The sequence below is a fragment of the Triturus cristatus genome, chromosome 2_1, assembly GCF_964204655.1.
Source record: "Triturus cristatus chromosome 2_1, aTriCri1.1, whole genome shotgun sequence".
Classification (NCBI taxonomy): domain Eukaryota; kingdom Metazoa; phylum Chordata; class Amphibia; order Caudata; family Salamandridae; genus Triturus; species Triturus cristatus.
In genome coordinates, this window is record NC_140581.1 from 301501936 (window position 1) to 301520762 (window position 18827).

Here is an 18827-nt window from a genome sequence, read left to right on the forward strand (position 1 = left end):
AAATCCCACCTCGCACTCTCAATGCACCAGCCAGAATGGTCAAAGGAATCAAAAAAATATCACATCTCCCCTAGCGCTGAAAGAACTGAAATGGCTGCCTATTAAAGCTCGCTGCAGCTGTAGACCTGCCTGTCTCACATACAGAGCCCTTCACACTAAGAAACCAGCTTACCTCACCTCAAAACTAAAAAGAGCAGCCAGTCAAGAAACCTAAGAAGCTCCAATACCTTACTCCTTATCCCACCTAAAGCCCACAAACAAAAAACCCTGGGTCGCTCCTTCTCGAGCAATGCCCCTAATATCTGGAACTCCATTCCAGTACATATAAATGTAAATGTGTTGTACTTGTATAGCGCACTGCTACCCCAGCTGGAGTGTCCTGGCGCTTTTACTCATACCGCTGTGGAACCCTTCCTGGCCTTTCCCTGTGATATGTCCACTCCTGGGCACCCCCAAGGTGAAGCCAGGCATCCCAGCGCTTTTGGGGCCGTTGTGGAGATTAAGCAAGCTATTGCCCAGAGTTGCAGAGTGGGACCCATGATTAGGATAGGCACCGAGGCGGAATATCAGGTTCGAGGAAATTGAGCCCAAGACCCGCCGAGGCGGGAATTGAATCCTGGTCCCGGGCCAGATCTCTGCATCAGGGTCTGCCGCTCTAACCATTGAGCCACACTTCTCCATCAGGACAAACCCCTCCTTCTAACGCTCAAGAGACAGCTAAAGGATATCCTCCTCCACTGACACCTCAACTAGCAGGATGTCAATCGGCCACCAAGACATGAACTCAACCAGAGAACAACTAGAAATCTTATAAGGTAGGCACACGGTCAGATTTGGGAAAAATAGGCAAAGGCGCCAAAATAAAAGTGACCCCAATTAGCGAACCAGATAGCTGAAAAAGGGGCCCACATTTGGAAACCAGGGCAGTTTTGAACTTTTAAAGAAACGCTGTATAGGTGTTTTGAAAGGTCTGGCAGACTACATGTTTTTAGTTTGCTGCAGGCAATGCTTGTGGTAATATCAGAGAAATCAATAGTAAAATCAGGTGCATCTGACCATAAACAGGTCAATAAACTGCTAACAAAATGGCCCACACACTGACCTGCCAGACCAGCCCACGAGGCACTGCCTTATATAGGTCAGCCCGACACCAGGCAGATGCATTGAATAGGATCCAAAAATTGGCTTTTTTTTCACCCTCTCATATAATTCAGAACATGTACATGTATATTAAATGTAATTGTTTGTTGTACTAATGACAACATTTTTTTGTGGTTCAGGTTTGATGTTGTAACTGGTGAGACCAGGAGTGGTGTCATTCACACTAAAAGCTTTGGTGGACAGTGCAGACTAGTGTTTAACGGAGACACTCGAGAGTACTACAGACTAAGTGAGAGCGTACTTTCGTATACATTTCAGGTACTTTTCTTTCAGTGCTGTTTATCTTAATAATGTATTTTGTAACAGCAACTTCATACTGATATTTTTGTGCATTGTGCAGACCAATGTCCTCTTTTTTCTTTTAAATGTTTAATGAGAGATGGCAGACATTGGAGAAAAAAACATATTACATAGAAATCTATTGCAGGTTTTAAATGAATTGAATAACTTTTGCATAGGGTGTGTTTCCGTTCTAGTTTTGTGTCCCTAAAATAGCAGACTTTCACACCATTTCCTCTTCCGTTTTTAGGGATATTATTGACTACTTTACCTAGTCAAAAAGGTGCTAAATGTTGTCAATCACAATAAGTGGAGGGAAGTAGTTTGGCCATTAGCAATATTGTATTCTCTGCTGCTGTTTTACCTGATTTTCCATTCCATCTTTTGCAACAGGTTGAAGTCAAGAATGATTTCTCATATGAATTCTACAATAGCAGCTGGTCTTATTTCAAAACAAGCACAGAACAAGTGACGACAAATTATGGGGATCGAAGTTATAGTTCCTGGCAGAACACCGACAAAAAGGATAAGGTGGGATTGATTTTATTTGAGTTATTTATCACTAAAATGCTCTCTACTTTCAAACCTTTCTATTGTGAATACGAACTGAAATTATTTTTCTACCCACAAAAGAGAAATGTAAAAAAACATCATGCGCATGTTAACTGCCTGATTTACAAACATGATCACACTACTGGAGAATCAGTAGCAAATAATATATGCCTGCAATACCCAGAAATGTTATGCATTATTAAGTAAAACGAATTCCTTTGCGCGCATTTTGCGATGCAGCGCGCGCAACGAAATTCGTTTTACTTATTTAAATGTGTACTTACCTCGGGTCATCCATATTCCGGTGTTTACATTCACCACCCTGCCCCTCCCCCGCCTCACTGCCCCACCGTCACTCCCTCCACGGACTGCTACTGCATTCTTTTGCATTACTAGGGTAAGGTGAGAGGATGTATCCTAATGGCTAGTGTGGTCGAGCTCAAATCTGGGCACGTGGGTTCGAGTCTCGGCAAGATGCTCAACATCCTGTGATTTTTGGCAAATCACTTAATCGCCCCGTGCCTAACAAAAAAAATTAATGTGTTCTTGTGTAAGCTATGGTGCTCTTATAAAGCGTTCTGATACCCGATACCTTTGGGTCAAGTTTGCGCTATATAAAACTCCGGGAAAAATAAGTTGTCCTTCTCAAGCACATACAAAGTAGCCAAAACCTAGATTTAGCTCCTATAGGTAGCCATAATCTAAGTAAGGAGGAAGCTAGTTCACTTAATTTGGAAGGAACGGATGTGCTTTTCGGTTTTATTGTAGAATCATGTTGATATTCCAATAAACTGGATACATTGCTGGAAAAGTCTGGCTCGATATTAATTATGCCGCCAAATACAAATGAAGGGAAATATATGGTAGGATTCCACAGGATTGCTTGAGCTGTTAAATGATTTAGGGGCATATCAGCAAGGGCCGGCGATAATTATCGCTAAGCGCACTTAGCGCTAGGATAATTGTCGCTGGCTATCGCGGAATTTTATCGCTGAGATAGCGTGCTATCAGCAACGCTTATCTCAAAAGCGATAAAATTCCTCGCGCTAACAGCCAAAAGTGAGATTATCGCTGGAAATCCAGCGATAGCTTGCTGATAAGGCAGGGCATACTTAGCCATTATATCCACCTTACATTGGATATAATGGCTAAGTCAGGGTGAAAGCAGGCGTAAGGAAAGTAGCATTAACTGTGGTTAACGCTACTTTTCTTATCGCTATGCCTGTTAGCGATTCCCTTGTTAATTGGAGAAATGTCAGTTAGCGACATTTCTCCAGTTATCTTGGGAAGGAACGCCCACTTTGCATCTCATTAGAGATGCAAAGGTGGGCGTTATGGGAAAGGGAGCTAAAGCAAGGAATCAGGCGTTAGCGTGACCTTGATGATTAAGCGATAAAATTATCGCCGCTTTTCGTCCGAAAACTGACGCTAAAGCGGCGATAATTTGTCATCGCCAGCTTGCTGATTTGCCCCTTAATTCCTGCAGTCAAATAATAGGTATTGGTCTGCTATCATGTGCCTAATAATTAAAAATAAAGTTAAGACAAGAAAGCTAGAACCTAATCATTAAATAGAATGGGCAAACAAAAATATTATTTGTCAGAATTTTATTGAAAAGTCTGTAAACTGTTTGCATTTCTGTCACTTTTCTTGAATATAACAAATACATAAATCTGCAATTAGAGAAGGCATTGAATTAGGGTTAATTAACACTGTAATGCAATGAATTTGGATTGTATTGCTGTATTTAAATACAACGTTAAAGGCAATTGCCATACTCACTCCCAGGGAAGGAAAATGGTAGCAATTTTCAATCACAGTTTAGCTTGTAAAGCAAATATTCAATAGGCATACAAATAACAAATCATTCCATATGTAATCAACAACACTCCCCAGGTGTTTCTATTTTGTGACCTTCTGTGATATTGTTAAATAGGAGTCACTGTGCTCGGACATGAATTTGCCTTACATAAATGAAAAGAGAAGAGGCCTTTGGAAAAACAGGAACAGGTTGGTTTAATTAAACACTGCAGCTGGGAGAGCCTGGACAGAATACTTCTGCTCAAAATCTCTCGATATACAAAGTTTTGGCAGCCAATTTATAGAGTTCATGAGGTACAATAAAATGTTCTCTACATTCCTAAAGAGCATCATCGTGGTAAATCAATCACATGTGGACATCTGATAAGGACATAGATGGCTCTTGACCTAAGGAAGAGCTAATGTGGGCTTATGTGTGTATGTGCCCAGGTGTCCAGTGTGAGGTGCTCGAGATCACTATGTGTGGTATGCAAGTCGTGTCCTGATTGATTGAGTGTACCTATCTACATGTGGTATCTAATTTTGTGTTATTTCTGAGGAATGCAAGCCTTTGGCTTTGACTGAAGCTGAACCCGGACAAGACTGAGGTCCTCATCCTCGGATCCACCTCTTTGGCCTTGGACGACTCCTGGTGGCCAACTGCACTAGGAACACCCCCAACACCCACCGACCATGCACGCAACCTAGGGGTCATCCTCGACTCTACCCTCTCCATGACGAAGCAGGTCAACGCTGTCTCCTCCTCCTGCTTCAACACCCTCCGCATGCTTCGCATGATCTTCAAGTGGATCCCCACCGAAACGAGAAGAACGGTCACCCAGGCCCTCGTCAGCAGCAGACTGGTCTATGGAAACGCACTCTACGCAGGAGCCCCGGCCAAACTCCTGAAACGGCTCCAACGCATCCAGAACGCCTCCGCACGCCTGATCGTCGACATCCCGCGCCGCAGCCACATCACACCCCACCTGAGAGACCTGCACTGGCTCCCTGTCAACAAGAGGATAACCTTTAAACTCCTCACCCACGCACACAAGGCACTCCACAACACAGGACCAGCGTACCTCAACAGCAGACTCAGCCTCTATACTCCCACCTGCCAGCTCCGCTCCGCAGACCGCGCCCTCGCCGTCGTCCCTCGCATCCGAAGAGTGACCGCCGGTGGCAGATCATTCTCTCACCTCGCCGCCAAGACATCCCCACCCACCTACGGCAGACCTTCTGACCTTCTGACCTTCAGAAGACTCCTCAAAACCTGACTCTTCGAACAGTAGAAGCTCCCCCCCAGTGCCTTGAGACCCTCACGGGTATGTAGCGCGCTTTACAAATGCTATGATTGATTGATTGATTGATTGATTGGGGACACTTACCTCGCTCGGACTTGTTTGTGGTGCAAATATCTGTCTGTGGAATCGATCAGGGTTTTCCCTGGGTGCGTGTTTGCCTGTAATTTTGGGACCCCACCTGGCACCTGATAAGCGTGGGCATGATTTGATGGACCTGCCTTACCACTTATCTCTGACTCAGGGTTGATGGGTAAGTCACCATGGGTAAATCTGACAGCAATGATGTGAGTTCATTAGAACTCATAAGAATAATATGGCAGCCACTAGTATCATTATTTTATCAACATTACCAATATTAGGCATACAGTTGTCATCTTGCACATTGATATAGTTCTTACTGGTGTTGTCGAAGTTATGTTTGCTTTGGTCTGAAGGTACATTGACATTATTCCTATTGACAACAATAATATTATGATACAGGCATAGATTATGACATACATTGGTATCATTATTGCTGATGTCGGCCCTGCTGTGTGGGCACAAGTTAGGGGATACCTTGACATTGCATTGATGGGCATTGTCGCGGTTGGGTGGGCACAGGCTATAGCATACGATTGCATTGTATTTACTGATATTGCCATTATCAGGCCTGCACATATCATGGCATTCATTGACCTCGTATGCACCCATTCCAACAACTGTACCTAACCCAGTGATATTTTTTTGAACCAATCTAGTAATTTTGGGAATTGAAAGAATGTACGTTAAGAAACTAGATTTTTATTTGGGGTGGGTGACTACCCACCTTGAGGAACAACCACAACCCTGGTCATGGTATTCCCTAAAAGTCACTAAATTAACCTGAGCGCAACTCCATTGTAGCTATGACAAGGCAGAAGGCTTAATTTAGGGCAATATGTAAAGCATTTATGTAATACCTTCAACAAAGACCTTATCATTACAACTTTCCAGAATGAGAGGACCAAACCTGTCTCAAGGGAGGTGTCCATGAGCTTGCAGTAGTAGGCACAGATTTGATCTATGACCAGATTAGGAATTTGTTCAGGGCATGGGTCAAAATAAGAACCTGAGAAACAAACTGATAGGCAAGTCTTGACCTCAGCTAGGGAGATTGGAGTGAAAGCCAACAACGTATGTGTCAAGGGGCCAACCTCCAGCTCTTCTATCATAACAAATTCTTCAAGAACGGATGAACATCAACATTTTGTATTGATGTCAGCAATTTGTCGTACAAAAAACAAGGATAAATTGTCCCATAATTCTTGTGAGGTCTGAATGATTTGATTACAGCTAAGAGGATAAAAAAAGAATTTGCAATGGTAAAAATCAGTTTGGAGGAATTAGCTGAAGTTCCTTAGCATGGTAGGAATCACATGCGGACTTCGGAGATCTCTGACAGTCTCTGAAGGCTTGTTTATTAATAACCTTTACTTATGGCTCATTGGCAAATCTCCACTTTCTTTCTAGAAATATGCACTTATGTTTTTCCTTTGCCAGAGCCTCAGTAAACCAAGGAACATAGAAGTCCTCCTTCTAGGTTTCCTAATCCCGAGGGCAGTAATGATATTCAGAGCGGTGGATATCAAGGATCTCATCTGTCCAGCATTGAGAGATAGAGCTCAGCACTGACTCCTTGTTTTCTTTTGTAACCTTAAACCAGGTTCTAGACCTAGCTTGCGGAACGCTCAATTGCCAAGGAAGTGCAAAATGATCAGTCCATGGAAAAGGTATTGGCTTTCCAACAGAGAAAGCCTCAGAGTTGAAAAAATGAAGTCCAACATGTGACCTGCTCTGTGAGCAGGAAATGTACTTACCTTGGTTAAGACTAGACAGCACCTTTAAGAAGATTCCTATATGAGGAGCGATTGGATTGACACAGCGAAAATTGAAATCTCCAAGCAGAGTGAAGTTTATAAACATAATAATGTAGAGAGAAATCCACTCTAAAATGATAGTAGGACAATTCCTGTAAAGGCAAGGGGGTAGATGGGGGAATAAACCAGAGCCCCAGAAAAGGCAAGAATGGGCAGAGTTGTAGTGTGGAAAGAATAAGGCCTTCAACTCCTCTTAAATTGTCTCCCTTAATTAAATTACATGTGTTAGACCTGGCAGCCTTTGGTGTGGTCTTCGCCCAAATGTTTTCCCTTTCCCCTTCTGTTTGCTGAAACTAGTTTCTTTGGCTTAAGGACTCTGTGCACTTTACCACTTCTAGCCAGTGCTAAAGTGCTTGTGCTCAGTCCTTAAAACCTGGTAGAATCGACCCTCAACTGATTGTCACGTTTAATTTACTTATGAATCTGTAGTATATGGTACTATATGTACCCAGGGACTGTAAATTAACTGCTGAAAGTGGGGCTGCTGTACTCATTGTGGCACCCACTACTTTAAAACATGTCTCAGGTCTGCAATGGCAGCCTGTATTGCAGGTCTAAACTGCCAATTCGACCTGGCAATATAAAATGTTTGCTAGGCCTAAACTTTCCTTTTTAATACATATGTCAGCCCCAAGGTAGGTGCTAAACAGTCCATAGGGCAGGGTGCATCATATTAAAAAAGTAGAGCATGCGTTTTTAAGCTGCACATGTCCTGTTAGTGAAAAAACTCTTAAACTCCATTTTAGGTCTCGCCTAGCGACACAGCGCATGCGCTGTCGCTCCTAGCAAGATCTATTGTCGTCGCTTAAGCTTGGAAGGTAGGGTGGAAACTCCACCCATGCTTCTGGTTGGCACTGGGCAAATATGCGCGCTTTTCATTGGCAGGGAGGCATGTTTTGTTACCTCCCTGTCGCCTGCTCGCCGTGTCTGCCCGGACAGGAGCTGTGCACGCGCACGGTGTCTTTCGCTCCCGGCGTTTCAGGAAAATGTGTGTGCTTTCACTTTTATTTTCCTTTTCCTCGCGCACGGCATCTCTGGTGATTTCCTTTGATTCCTTTGAGTGGAGCTTCCTGCTGTCACCACACGCTGCACCCACACCTAGATGGGACGCCTCCGTGGAGTCACCAGGGCATGCTCTCTGCAGCCCCCCACTAATGGTGGCTGCACTCACAGTGTGCCGGGATTGTGCCGCTTCCCCCAAAGGTAATCCTGACACGCCGCTCGGGGAGGTGCAGTTCTGTGCGCAACGTGCTGCTAAGTACGTGGCGCGGCACAACTAAACAGACAGATTGTACAGACTGTGCCTTACCACATGTGCCACGCCCCACCATGCCGCTCAGCCACGTGCCACCCCGAGCAGACACACTGCCCAGCTGCCGATCTTGCAGTCTCGGTTCGGCTCAAGTCAGGTCAGGTTTCGAGCCTTAGGCTTCAGGTCCAACCTGACTTTTCAGGCACCTGAACCTCATCCACGTCCGGCGCCTCTCATCAATTTCGTCGTCTGCACTGCCTCGCAATCATGCCCGCCTCGCTCAGGCACGAACAATCGATTCGGAAAACCATTACAATTACCATTACGTTTCAGCAAACCGCTATGTTTTTTGTATTAATATGCCACCAAGCTGCTTCAGTGTGCACAGTTGTATATGAGGCATAGCAGAAGGACATATATTGTAGTGGGATGACTCACCAGACGGCGCACACACGAAGAGTGGAACTGCTCTGTCCAGTTTACACTTCTAATCATCACTATGATCGAATTCCATTCCATCTTTTTATAGCTAGTTGGTGCCATTACGGAAAGGACCAGTTGCATATAATTCAGTCTTGGTGCTGCTCCAAAAGAATCTGGTACTAACTTCTAAGGCATTAGCCCTCTCTGCCCAGGGACGTAAGCAAAACCAGATGGTGTTTTGCCCTTTTTGGATCTCATAAGTGAGGTGAGCTCGGGTCCCTGGGCCTGCATTTGATACAGGCGAGGGAGAGTTCTTATATGATCTTTTCCCACGTTGCACGGTTGTGTGATCCTGGGCACATTACCTTTTCTCCCTTTGCCTAGGTTCCCATACCTGTCAACATTAGGTGTACGTAGACATGGGCTAAATACCAGCATGAAATACTGCATTGCTATCAGTAAATTTACATTTAAGTCCTTGCCTGATCTTTTGCCTCGAAAACCCCATAGAGTACTGTGTTTTACTTACTTTGTGAGAAGCCCCTTAAGAATGGTTGAAGGTGAAGGCCCTCCCTAGGTGCGCCTTGGGGATATTGAAGCCTGTATGTAAAATGTCAGTTATGTGAGAAGGGTACATCCCAACCTTTCTTGTTAAGATATGCCCCTGTGCTTTGACACGACAAAACATGCGTGTCAGTTGGTGAGAATACAAAAACCCTGTTACACAACGTCACATGAACCCTGTTACTCTATGTCGCTGTGACACGATGCGGCCTACCTGTTTCCTGACCGGTGTATTTAAAAGCCCTTACTTCGAGGCTTTATGGGCTCTTTTAGGCAACAATTCACACCATCTGGGGTGTTGTAAGTTAAACAGTAGACAACGTGACAGCACTTTTAGTCAACTCCTTGGAGTCCTCATAAAGTTACAGGGTAACCTCGTGTCTTACGGGAAATTCTTGATGTCATGTAATATGTTTTTCTTTGACAATGTAATGCATTCTGCGAGCTAGTATCTTGTTTCAATTCAGTAGAACCAATTGGCCCAACACTCCGGAAAACAATAATTTGTGAAAGGAAGAAGCATGACTGGACCCCGGTGTCCCTAAAGACAGGGGGCTGTCTTGTAATCTCAGGTGGGCCTCGCCTTCCCATCAGAGTGGTGAAACGCTTGCTATGCTTCGTCAACCTTGCACCCTTCCACTTCATTGTATGTTTTTGTTCTTTGACTTTTTTTTATCTTGTATCTCTTTTCATCTCTCACTGGCACCCTCCCACTATCCTATCTCATTCTTCAAGCCTCACTTGCCCTCTTGCGGTCTCTTTCATTTTCTTCTGTCTCTCTGCCCTTCGTGTCTGTCCCTACTTCTGTCTGTGTATCTGGCCATGTCACTCTTTATCTCTGTGACTCTTGTTTGTGTGTATATGGTGTTCCCCGGCTTTGCACCTCTATCTGTCTCTGGTGGGCAGCCCTCTCTGTGACTCAGTCTCTGTCCTTTTCTTTCTCTCCATCGCCATTTCAGTTTAATTCATTCTTTCACTCTTTCTGCGCTCTCTCTCTCAGTTCACCTCTGTGTCTGCCTTCTTCCATTCTTTACATCCATACCTTGTTTCTCTCCCTACTTTATTTCTCCCCCTCTCTAACTCTTAGACACATTGCATATGTATCCATCTGTCTTTCCGCTCTGTCTTCCCACCTATCCTTTAGTTCTCTTTTTTTGTCTTTCTCCCCCTCTGTTTCCCCCTCTAACTTCCCTACTGCCCACACATCCCTCTGACTTGCACCTTCTTCGGCCTCTCCCTGTCTATTTCCCTCCAGCTTCTCTCTGGCTCCCTCTCCTTCGTGACATAGGCACATATACCCAATGCAGTCATTTCACTGTACCAGCCTCTTATATCTGTGTGCTTTGCCTTTCCCTGCTTTCCACGCACAAAACTACATGTCTCGCTGTCTTCTTTTTTTCTCGTGAGAACAGGAGTTATAATGTTTTGAAGCTACACCACTGAGCCTTAAGCATCTAAACTGATTTCCTACAGATGGCCGAATATTAGAACACGGTATCAGGTTGACTGCTTCGTGGCTCTTTCGTGGCAGAAATATTATTCGCTACGAGAAGCCATGTTTCCATGGTTGTGGGTCATGAATGTAATACTGAAAGCAAAACAACTACGTGGAGGCAAGGAAAGGTAACTGCGAAGGAAGACCTAGTTAAAGATGCTTTAGATGGTTACTAAGCAGGATAGCTAGACATTTTTCAGTTTGTGCTCTTAGCCGACTTGTATCTGGAAGGTTACTTGTCTATCTCATGGTACATAGAGCATTTTTAGGTCAAGCCTGAGTCAGCGCACATGCGCTGCTCTGCGAGCCATGCTGTATTGGAGTATGGACTTGAAGCCCCGCCCACTCTCCGCCCATATTTATCATTGCTTGTGTCATTGTCCTTCCTAAATGCTGGCTTCTGATTTGTTAATAGGCTTGTTAGTCCCTCTTAGTACCGCCTCGTCTTTATTTGTAACCTCCCATGAGGACTGGCCCTTTTACTTCGGTTGTTACATGGTACGTCTTATTTACTCTGTAAGCACTATTTTCTTTAATGGTTTATCCTACTGCAGGCACTACATGCTTTCCTGCAACCTTCAGCGCGCCATGTGCGCTTTCACATGCCGCTTTTACAAAACAAGCATTTGGAATGCAATAGGTCTCGCATTTCCGAGAGTTTAAGCTATTAGCATTGTAAATGACAGTGCCTTTTATTTATGTTTTAAAAACCAAAATATAAATAAAAGGCATTGTCATTTACAATACCAATAGCTCAAACTTGCGTAAATGCAAGACCTATTGCATTGCAAATGCTTGTTAACTACTGTAAGGCCTACCTCTCCCATCGGATAACATTTAATAAATGCTAACCTTTGTTTGGGGACAGATCGAAGAGTCATGTTTGGTCTCAAATAAATTGTCATATAAAAACCTCTTTTTAGATTTAAAGTCACAATTCTGAAGATGGCACTTTTATAAAGTTGCCATCATATTATCTATTTGGTACCTGTAACCTCTGTCCTGAGTCACATGACTGTGAATAGCTTGGCAGTTGGCCTTTGTGTCGTCGTCTCAGAAAGATAAATAGGGACTAGGTGCTAAAAAGGGTGGGTCATCATGCCAGGATGGGTGGAGCGGAGCTGTTCTCTGTTCCACTTACATTTAAAATGGCTGCCTCTAGCACACTCACAAATGAACCTGACACCAGGCTTTTTTCACCCTAGAGCACTTGGAGCTTGGGCAGGGGAAGGAAGTACATTTCCAGAACCAGATGGGAGGGTAGCCTACAAGTTTGTCACACTTTAAAGGCTAGCACCAGGTATGATTATTGGACCCTCAGACCAACTCTTCGGCTCAGTCCTGGACATGTGGAAGACAACAGAAGGACTGCATTGTACTCCAGAGGACTGCCCTGCTGCTTGAGGCCTGCATTTCTGGTTGAGGCCTGACTTGCTGCTTGAACCAAGGACTACCAGAGTGACTTCAGCGGATTGATGGCTGGCCTCCTGTGTGAGCTACCGGGACATAACAAGCCCCAGAGACCTTGAAACCTGGACCTAGCCTCTGCCTTGAGTGAGTACTGACACCCCAAGTGGTGCCCAGCCAGTCCGGGACCCTAGGAAGCGGTGTTAAAGGGGCTCCAACTGTCAAAACTTGAAACTGGGGACTTGTTCACCAAAATGTGGCCTGAGAACTGAAAGGAGACTGGGACCAACCTGCTCACCGATTGGCCTGATGTGCACCGATAGACAGACTGAGTTCCGAGTAGCTCCTGCTACGTTCTTCTCCTTAGCAACAAATCATCTTCATCCAGATCACCCGGAAAGATTATCCGGCCTCGTGGAGCCTTTGTCAGCTAGAGCCTGCAGCTTCATCTATTTGAGATTTTTGACTTACAAATAAGGATCAAACTCTCAAGGTAGAAATCTTCATCCCTACTCAGTCCAGCGGCATAAATACGACAACGCCCCCTCCTCGGACACAGGCTGTTATTGCAGGCTGTGTAAAATGGCACAGACAAAAGTGAAAACACAACATTGCACACACCCTGTGTACCATGTGCCCAGACACTGCATGAAATATATGTAAGTCACCCATACAGCAGGCATTACAGCCCTAAGGCAGGGTGCATTTTATTACATGTGATGACATATCTGCATGAGAAGATAAGCCCCTGTGCTGTCTACTCCAATTGCTGGATAGTACAAGTGAACAGGGAAGCCATCTTGAGAACATGTACTGGGCACTAGTCATTACGAGTTCCCCAGCTACATGATGGCTTCACTGAAACCTATGGTGTTTGATCTCAAACATTTTGTCTTAATACATCCTTATTGATGTCAGTAGTGGATTTATTAAAACATATACCCAGGGGGCACCTTAGAGATGCCCCCTGAAAACCTACCAGCCTCTAGTGTACTGGGTGACTGGCCTAGACTAGCCTGCCATCACAGGCAGGTTTCTGACCCCCTGAAGGTGAGAGCCCATGCTCTGAGGTCAGAAACAATGCCTGCTCTGGCTGGAGGTGTTGTCACCTCCTCCAAGCAGGATGGCTAGTAATCAGCATATCAAGGCACGAGGTTTCAAAGGCCTCGGCCACCTATGATATGCGACCCCAGCTTCCCCCAGAAAGGGGAAATGCAACCCAGTGTCCATGGCCCATTTGTCACCAGAACAGGTGAGAAAATTATCTAGTCAGGAGGCGTATTCACTATAAGGCTAGTTACACCCCTAGTGCAAGATTATGATGGGCTTTATAATTTAATTATGAAAGAGCATCTGTTGAGTAACTATACTTTTGAATATGTGCTGAATACCTGGTGGACCTTAGTTTGATTTCTCCCCAAGAGTAGGGAAAGAAAGCTGACCATTGGGTCAAGACTAGGGTGTCCAAAAAGTCTCATGGAGGGGGTGACCAAAAGAAAGGGTTTGCTAACCCCCAAAGGGAAAGATGTGGGACAGTCTAAGAAAAAAGGTAAAGAGTCTTCTAAAGGCCCCCAAAAATCTTTTTAGGAAGGTGAGCTCGAGACACTTCCCAATCCAAGGGTGGGTACCCGGGTAAGAATTGGGATCCCAAAAGGGCTTGGTTTTTTTAATTGTAAAGTCAATGGACACCGAACTGGGGACTATTTCTGTCCCAAAAAGACTTCCTCTAGTGCACCACAAGTTACCACTGGGGTGGTGAGTCTCCAGATGGAATCCTTGGTGTGACTTGACCAGGTCAGAGAGCACACTGAAGCCACTTTAGTCTCAGAGGGTGGGATGGATGTAGCTTCCATGCTGTCTGGCCCAGTAATCTGAAAAAATACAGACAACAGCCACATATTAATGGGGTTAGAGTGGAAGCACTGAGGGATACATGAGCAAGTGTCACTATGGTGACTCAGAAACTGATCCCCAGAGCAGTATTTGACTGGAGAGACCTATCTAGTAATCAATGCTGATAACCAGACTAAAGTCCATCCCATTGCTATGGTGTCCATAGAATGGGAAGGGCTTACTGGCCTAAAGAGGGTGGCTGTGTCTTCTGCAACTCCAGTACAGTGTCTGCTAGGGAATGATCTGGAGACCTCAGTATGGCCTGAGGTAGAGCTCAAGCCTCATGCAGCCACGCTGGAAATCTCTGAATATGTGTACCTAAAAACCAAAGCACAAAGCAAAGCCCAGGGTGAAAAAGAAGAGTTGGGCTTGGAAGATTGGTCCAACCATCCGAAAAGAAAAGGTAAAAAGTCTGGGAAACCAACTTCTGAAGAGCCACAATCGCAGGTTCCCTTTTTCTCAGAGAGAAGACCTATCAGCTGCATAGCGAACTAAGCCCCAGGAATTTGGGCCTTACACGGTAGAGCTCCTAGGCCTAGGGGGACCCTCTAGGGAAGAGCTGTGCCAGGGGCAGAGGACCTGTCCCACTCTTAAAAAACCTTAAACAGCAAGCTGGTGGCCAAGAAAAGGAAGATGTCAGTGGCTCCCACAGGACCTATTGGGAGGATGGACTCCTGTATACTGAGGCCAGAGACCCCAAATCTGGTGCCACCAGGCGAGTGGTAGTTCCTCAGCACTACAGAGAGTCTTACTCTCTCTAACACATGACATCCTCCTAGCTGGGCATCTTGACCACACAAAACCCTGGAGTAGGTTAATCACCCACTTCTACTGGCCAGGGATGCCCCAGAAGGGGAAGGGGGTTTGCAACTCCTGTGTTACCTGTCAAACCAGTGGCAAGACAAATAACCACCCAAAACCCCCCTGAATCCCACTTCCAGTGGTATGGGTTCTCTTAGATATGGTAGGGATTGACATAGTCAGTCCCCTTGACTCTCAAACAGCATTAGGAAACAGATTTATACTGGTGGTAATGGATCATGCCACCAGGTATCCTGAGGCAATTCCCCTTAGGACTGTCATGGCTCCTTCAGTTTTCAGAGCCCTCATCAGTATCTTTACTAGAGTGGGTTTTCCTAAGGAGGTGGTGTCAGACAGAGGTATAAACTTCATGCCTGGCTTCCTAAAAGCCATGTGGGCTGAGTGTGAGGTGACATACAAGTTTACCAAGCAATATCACCCACAAACCAATGGTGCAGTTGAGATATTCAACAAGACCATGGAAAGTAAGACCATGGGAATGCCATGCCTGCTTTTGCCCAACAGAAAGGTGCCACAGAAGGGCTTTACTTCTTTTGAAACACTGTTTGGGCATCCTGTAAGGGGGCCACTATGTCTAATGATGAAATGCTGGGAGAGACCTCTCAAAGAGCCTAAGCAAGACATTATGGACTATGTGCTTGGCCTACATACAAAGATGGCTCAGTACATGGGCAAAGCAACCAAAAAGCTTGAGGCCAGTTAAGAACTCCAGAAGCTCTGGTATGACCAAAAGGCTACACTGGTGGAGTTCCAACCAGGTCAGAAGGTATGGGTGTTGGAGCCTGTGACACCTATGACCCTCCAGGACAAGTGGAGTAGTCCCTACCCTATCCTTGAAAGGAAAGGTGAGGTCACCTACTTGGTTGACCTAGGCACATGCAGGAGCCCTCACAGGGTCATCCACGTAAACCACTTTCTATGACAGGGCTGATGTGGCCATGCTGATGGTCACTGATGGGAATCAGGAAGCAGAGAGTGAACCTCTCCCTGACCTCCTCTTCTACAGCCTGAAAGATGGGTCAGCGGAAGGAGTTGTCTTCTCAGACACCCTCTCAGTCCAAAAGCAAGATGATTGTAGGCATGTCCTGGAGAAGTATGCTGGGCTCTTTTTCCTTATCCCTGGCCACACACACTGGTGTACCCATGATGTGGACACTGGAGATATCACTCCGGTCAAGAACAAAATCTACAGACAGTCTGATCAAGTTAAGGAAAGCATCAGGACTGAAATAAGTAAGACGCTGGAGTTAAGGGTGATTGAGCCCTCTGACAATCTCTGGGCTAGTCAAGTGTTCTTAGTACCCTAAGCCTCATTTCAAGGGTGGGAAATCAGAGCTGAGGATCCCTGTGGACTATAGAGGTCTCATTGCTGTCACTAAGACAGATGTGCACCCTATTCCAAGAGCTGATGAGTTGATTGACCGATTGTGGGCAGCAAAATTTCTCAGTACCTTTTTTGAGAGCAGGGTATTGGCAGATTGGTCTGACCCCAGAAGCAAATGAAAATACAGCATTCTTGACCCACAGAGGAACATTTCCAGTTTGCTGCTATGCCATTTGGGTTGAGGAATGCCACTGCCACCTTCCAATGGTTGGTTGATAAAATCCTTGCTGGGCTGTAGACTTTTAATGCAGCATATATTGATGATATTGCTGTCAATAGTTCCACTTTGCAGAATCACCTTACCCAACTTGGAATGATCCTTGTGGCTCTACACGTTGCAGGCCACACTATCAAGGCAAACAAGTGCCAGTTAGGACAAGGCACAGTAGTATAGTTCCTAGTAAATAGTACCACTGGTACCTACGGTCTCTGTACTCAACAGGGCCCCTAAGGACTGCAGCATGTGTTATGCCACCTTAAGGGACCCACCACCAAACTCATGCAGGCTGCGTGAAATGGTGCAGACAAAAGCAAAAACACCCATACAACAGTCCTTACAACCCTAAGGCAGGGGGTATTATATTACATGTGAGGACATATGTGCATGAGCCATACTCGCAATGGTGTTTCGACCACCGCCACCTCTGCGTGTCTGCTTGCCGTATTCAGAGTGTGGCAGCCAGGATCCCGTAGCGGTCTGTGAAGGGGCAGGAATATGCTGGTGATGCTGATGCCGGCACCACTGAGCATTTTCCAAGTTGCATTTCCGCCGTCCATTCCACGGTGGTGAGCCCGCCATGAAAAGGGTAGCAGGCATGCAAGTTTCGGGGCCCTAACAGGGACCCTGGGTGAAAATGTCCATGGGGGTACGTGCGGGGGGCAAATGTTGTGTCCCCCTATACTTACAGCTATGTTCCTCCACTGTATGGCATGCACTACATGGTGCATGCCATACCGGGCAGGAACGTACTGTAGGCGCAGTCACGGTGGCGGTCTGCATGTTAGGCTCTCCTATGAGCCTATCAGACGGCCGCTGTGACACTGCCGCCGCACTGCCCGCCCGCCCTGGATTCAACTCGGAATCCATCAGTCAGGTGCACCATGGGCTTGGCGGTCCTCCTGTGACCACACCGGTGGCAGTCTCACAGGAGGACCTCCAAACTCGTAATCAGCCCCTAAGTCTTAATAAATCCATACTGATGCTAGAAGTGCATTTATTAAAACATGCATCCAGAGGACACTTTACCGTGCCCCCTGAAAACTTACCAACCTCTAATGTACTGGCTCACTGGTGTAGACCAGCCTGCCACCGCAAACAGGTTTTTGACCCCTTGCACGTGAGAGCCCATGCTCTCTTAGGTCAGATACAGTGACTGCTCTCGCCAGAGGTATTGTCACCTCCTCCAAGCAGGATGGCTATTAATCAGCAGATCAAGGCAGGAGGTTTCAAAGGCATCTGCCTCCTTTGATATGCGACCCCGGCTTTCCTGATACAGGGAAAATGCCACCTTCTGCCCAGGGCCCATTTGGCAACAAGACAGATGGGAAAATTAGCCAGTCAGGAGGCATGTTCACTATCAGACTAATTACATCCCAAAGGTGGGCTGCCTGATGTGAACACGAAAAGTAGAAAACCACCATCTTGGTTTGTGGTGAAATTAGATTCACTGGGACATGGTTAAGCCCCCTCCCTACAGGAAGTTGTCCTATAGGGGGTGTAGGCACCCCACAGGTAAGTAGCCCAGTGGCTACTACCTTACACTCTCCTTAACACCCCTACATTGAGCTTTTAGGTGGCACCCCTGACACCAGGAACTCAAATTTTATGGACACAAAAAGAAGAGAACAAAGAAAGCAAGAACTGAGGACCAGCTGAAGATTTTGTGGCGCCAAACCCTGCCTGCCAGTACCTTTCCTGAAAATCACAACAATCTAACTTACCCTGCTGCTTGACAACTGCCAAGAACCACGGTGGGCTGCCAGCACTTCTCAAATTGCCAACAATCTCCCTTCCAGTAGATGAGATACTCCCCTGCAGCTTGCATGCACCAAACAGCAAAGTCTGGTCTACCACTCTTGCATCCCCCTGGTCCACCAATGCAGCAGCCACCCAGGAAGAGGTCTCTGTGCTCCAAAAGGTCAGATCCATCTCCCCACCAGGTGAGAAGACATCAGGACCAACCAGAGCTGCACAGCACATATACCTGGGCAGCCACCAAGGCCTTTTTGCATCCAATCCGGACACCGATGACTCCAACACCCAGCAGCCCTCGAGGAACATCAGCATTGCAGAGACCCACTTTGAGAGTGGCTCAGCTCTCCTAATTTTTTTCCCCTCAACTGGCGGGACCAAAAACCCTGAGGGTGCGTGGCGCACCAGTCCAGTCTACGTAACCACTCTGCACCCAAGCGCTCTCGCCTGGGTCTCCACGAACCGACTTAGCTCCCTTGCTGCCAGGGCCCTTATGAACCAAGCCCCCTGTTGGGAGCTCCTGGAATTGGTCCCAAGTCCCTCTCTGCAGCCTGTTTCTAGGTGGCGCCCCTCTCTCCTTTGGTGTAGCGAGCAAAGCTACCAACCCGACCAGCACCTCTGCAC

General features: G+C 46.2%; 1 protein-coding gene across 1 annotated transcript in view; it reads left to right on the forward strand.

Annotated features, from left to right (window-relative positions):
- The window catches only part of C7 (complement C7), a 571431-nt gene that overhangs the window by 109548 nt on the left and 443056 nt on the right, over positions 1–18827 (forward strand). Inside the window, exons 6-7 of the mRNA XM_085631170.1 lie at positions 1281–1419; positions 1834–1971. Coding sequence (XP_085487296.1) covers positions 1281–1419; positions 1834–1971 — 277 coding nt within the window. The remainder of the gene's footprint in view (positions 1–1280; positions 1420–1833; positions 1972–18827) is intronic.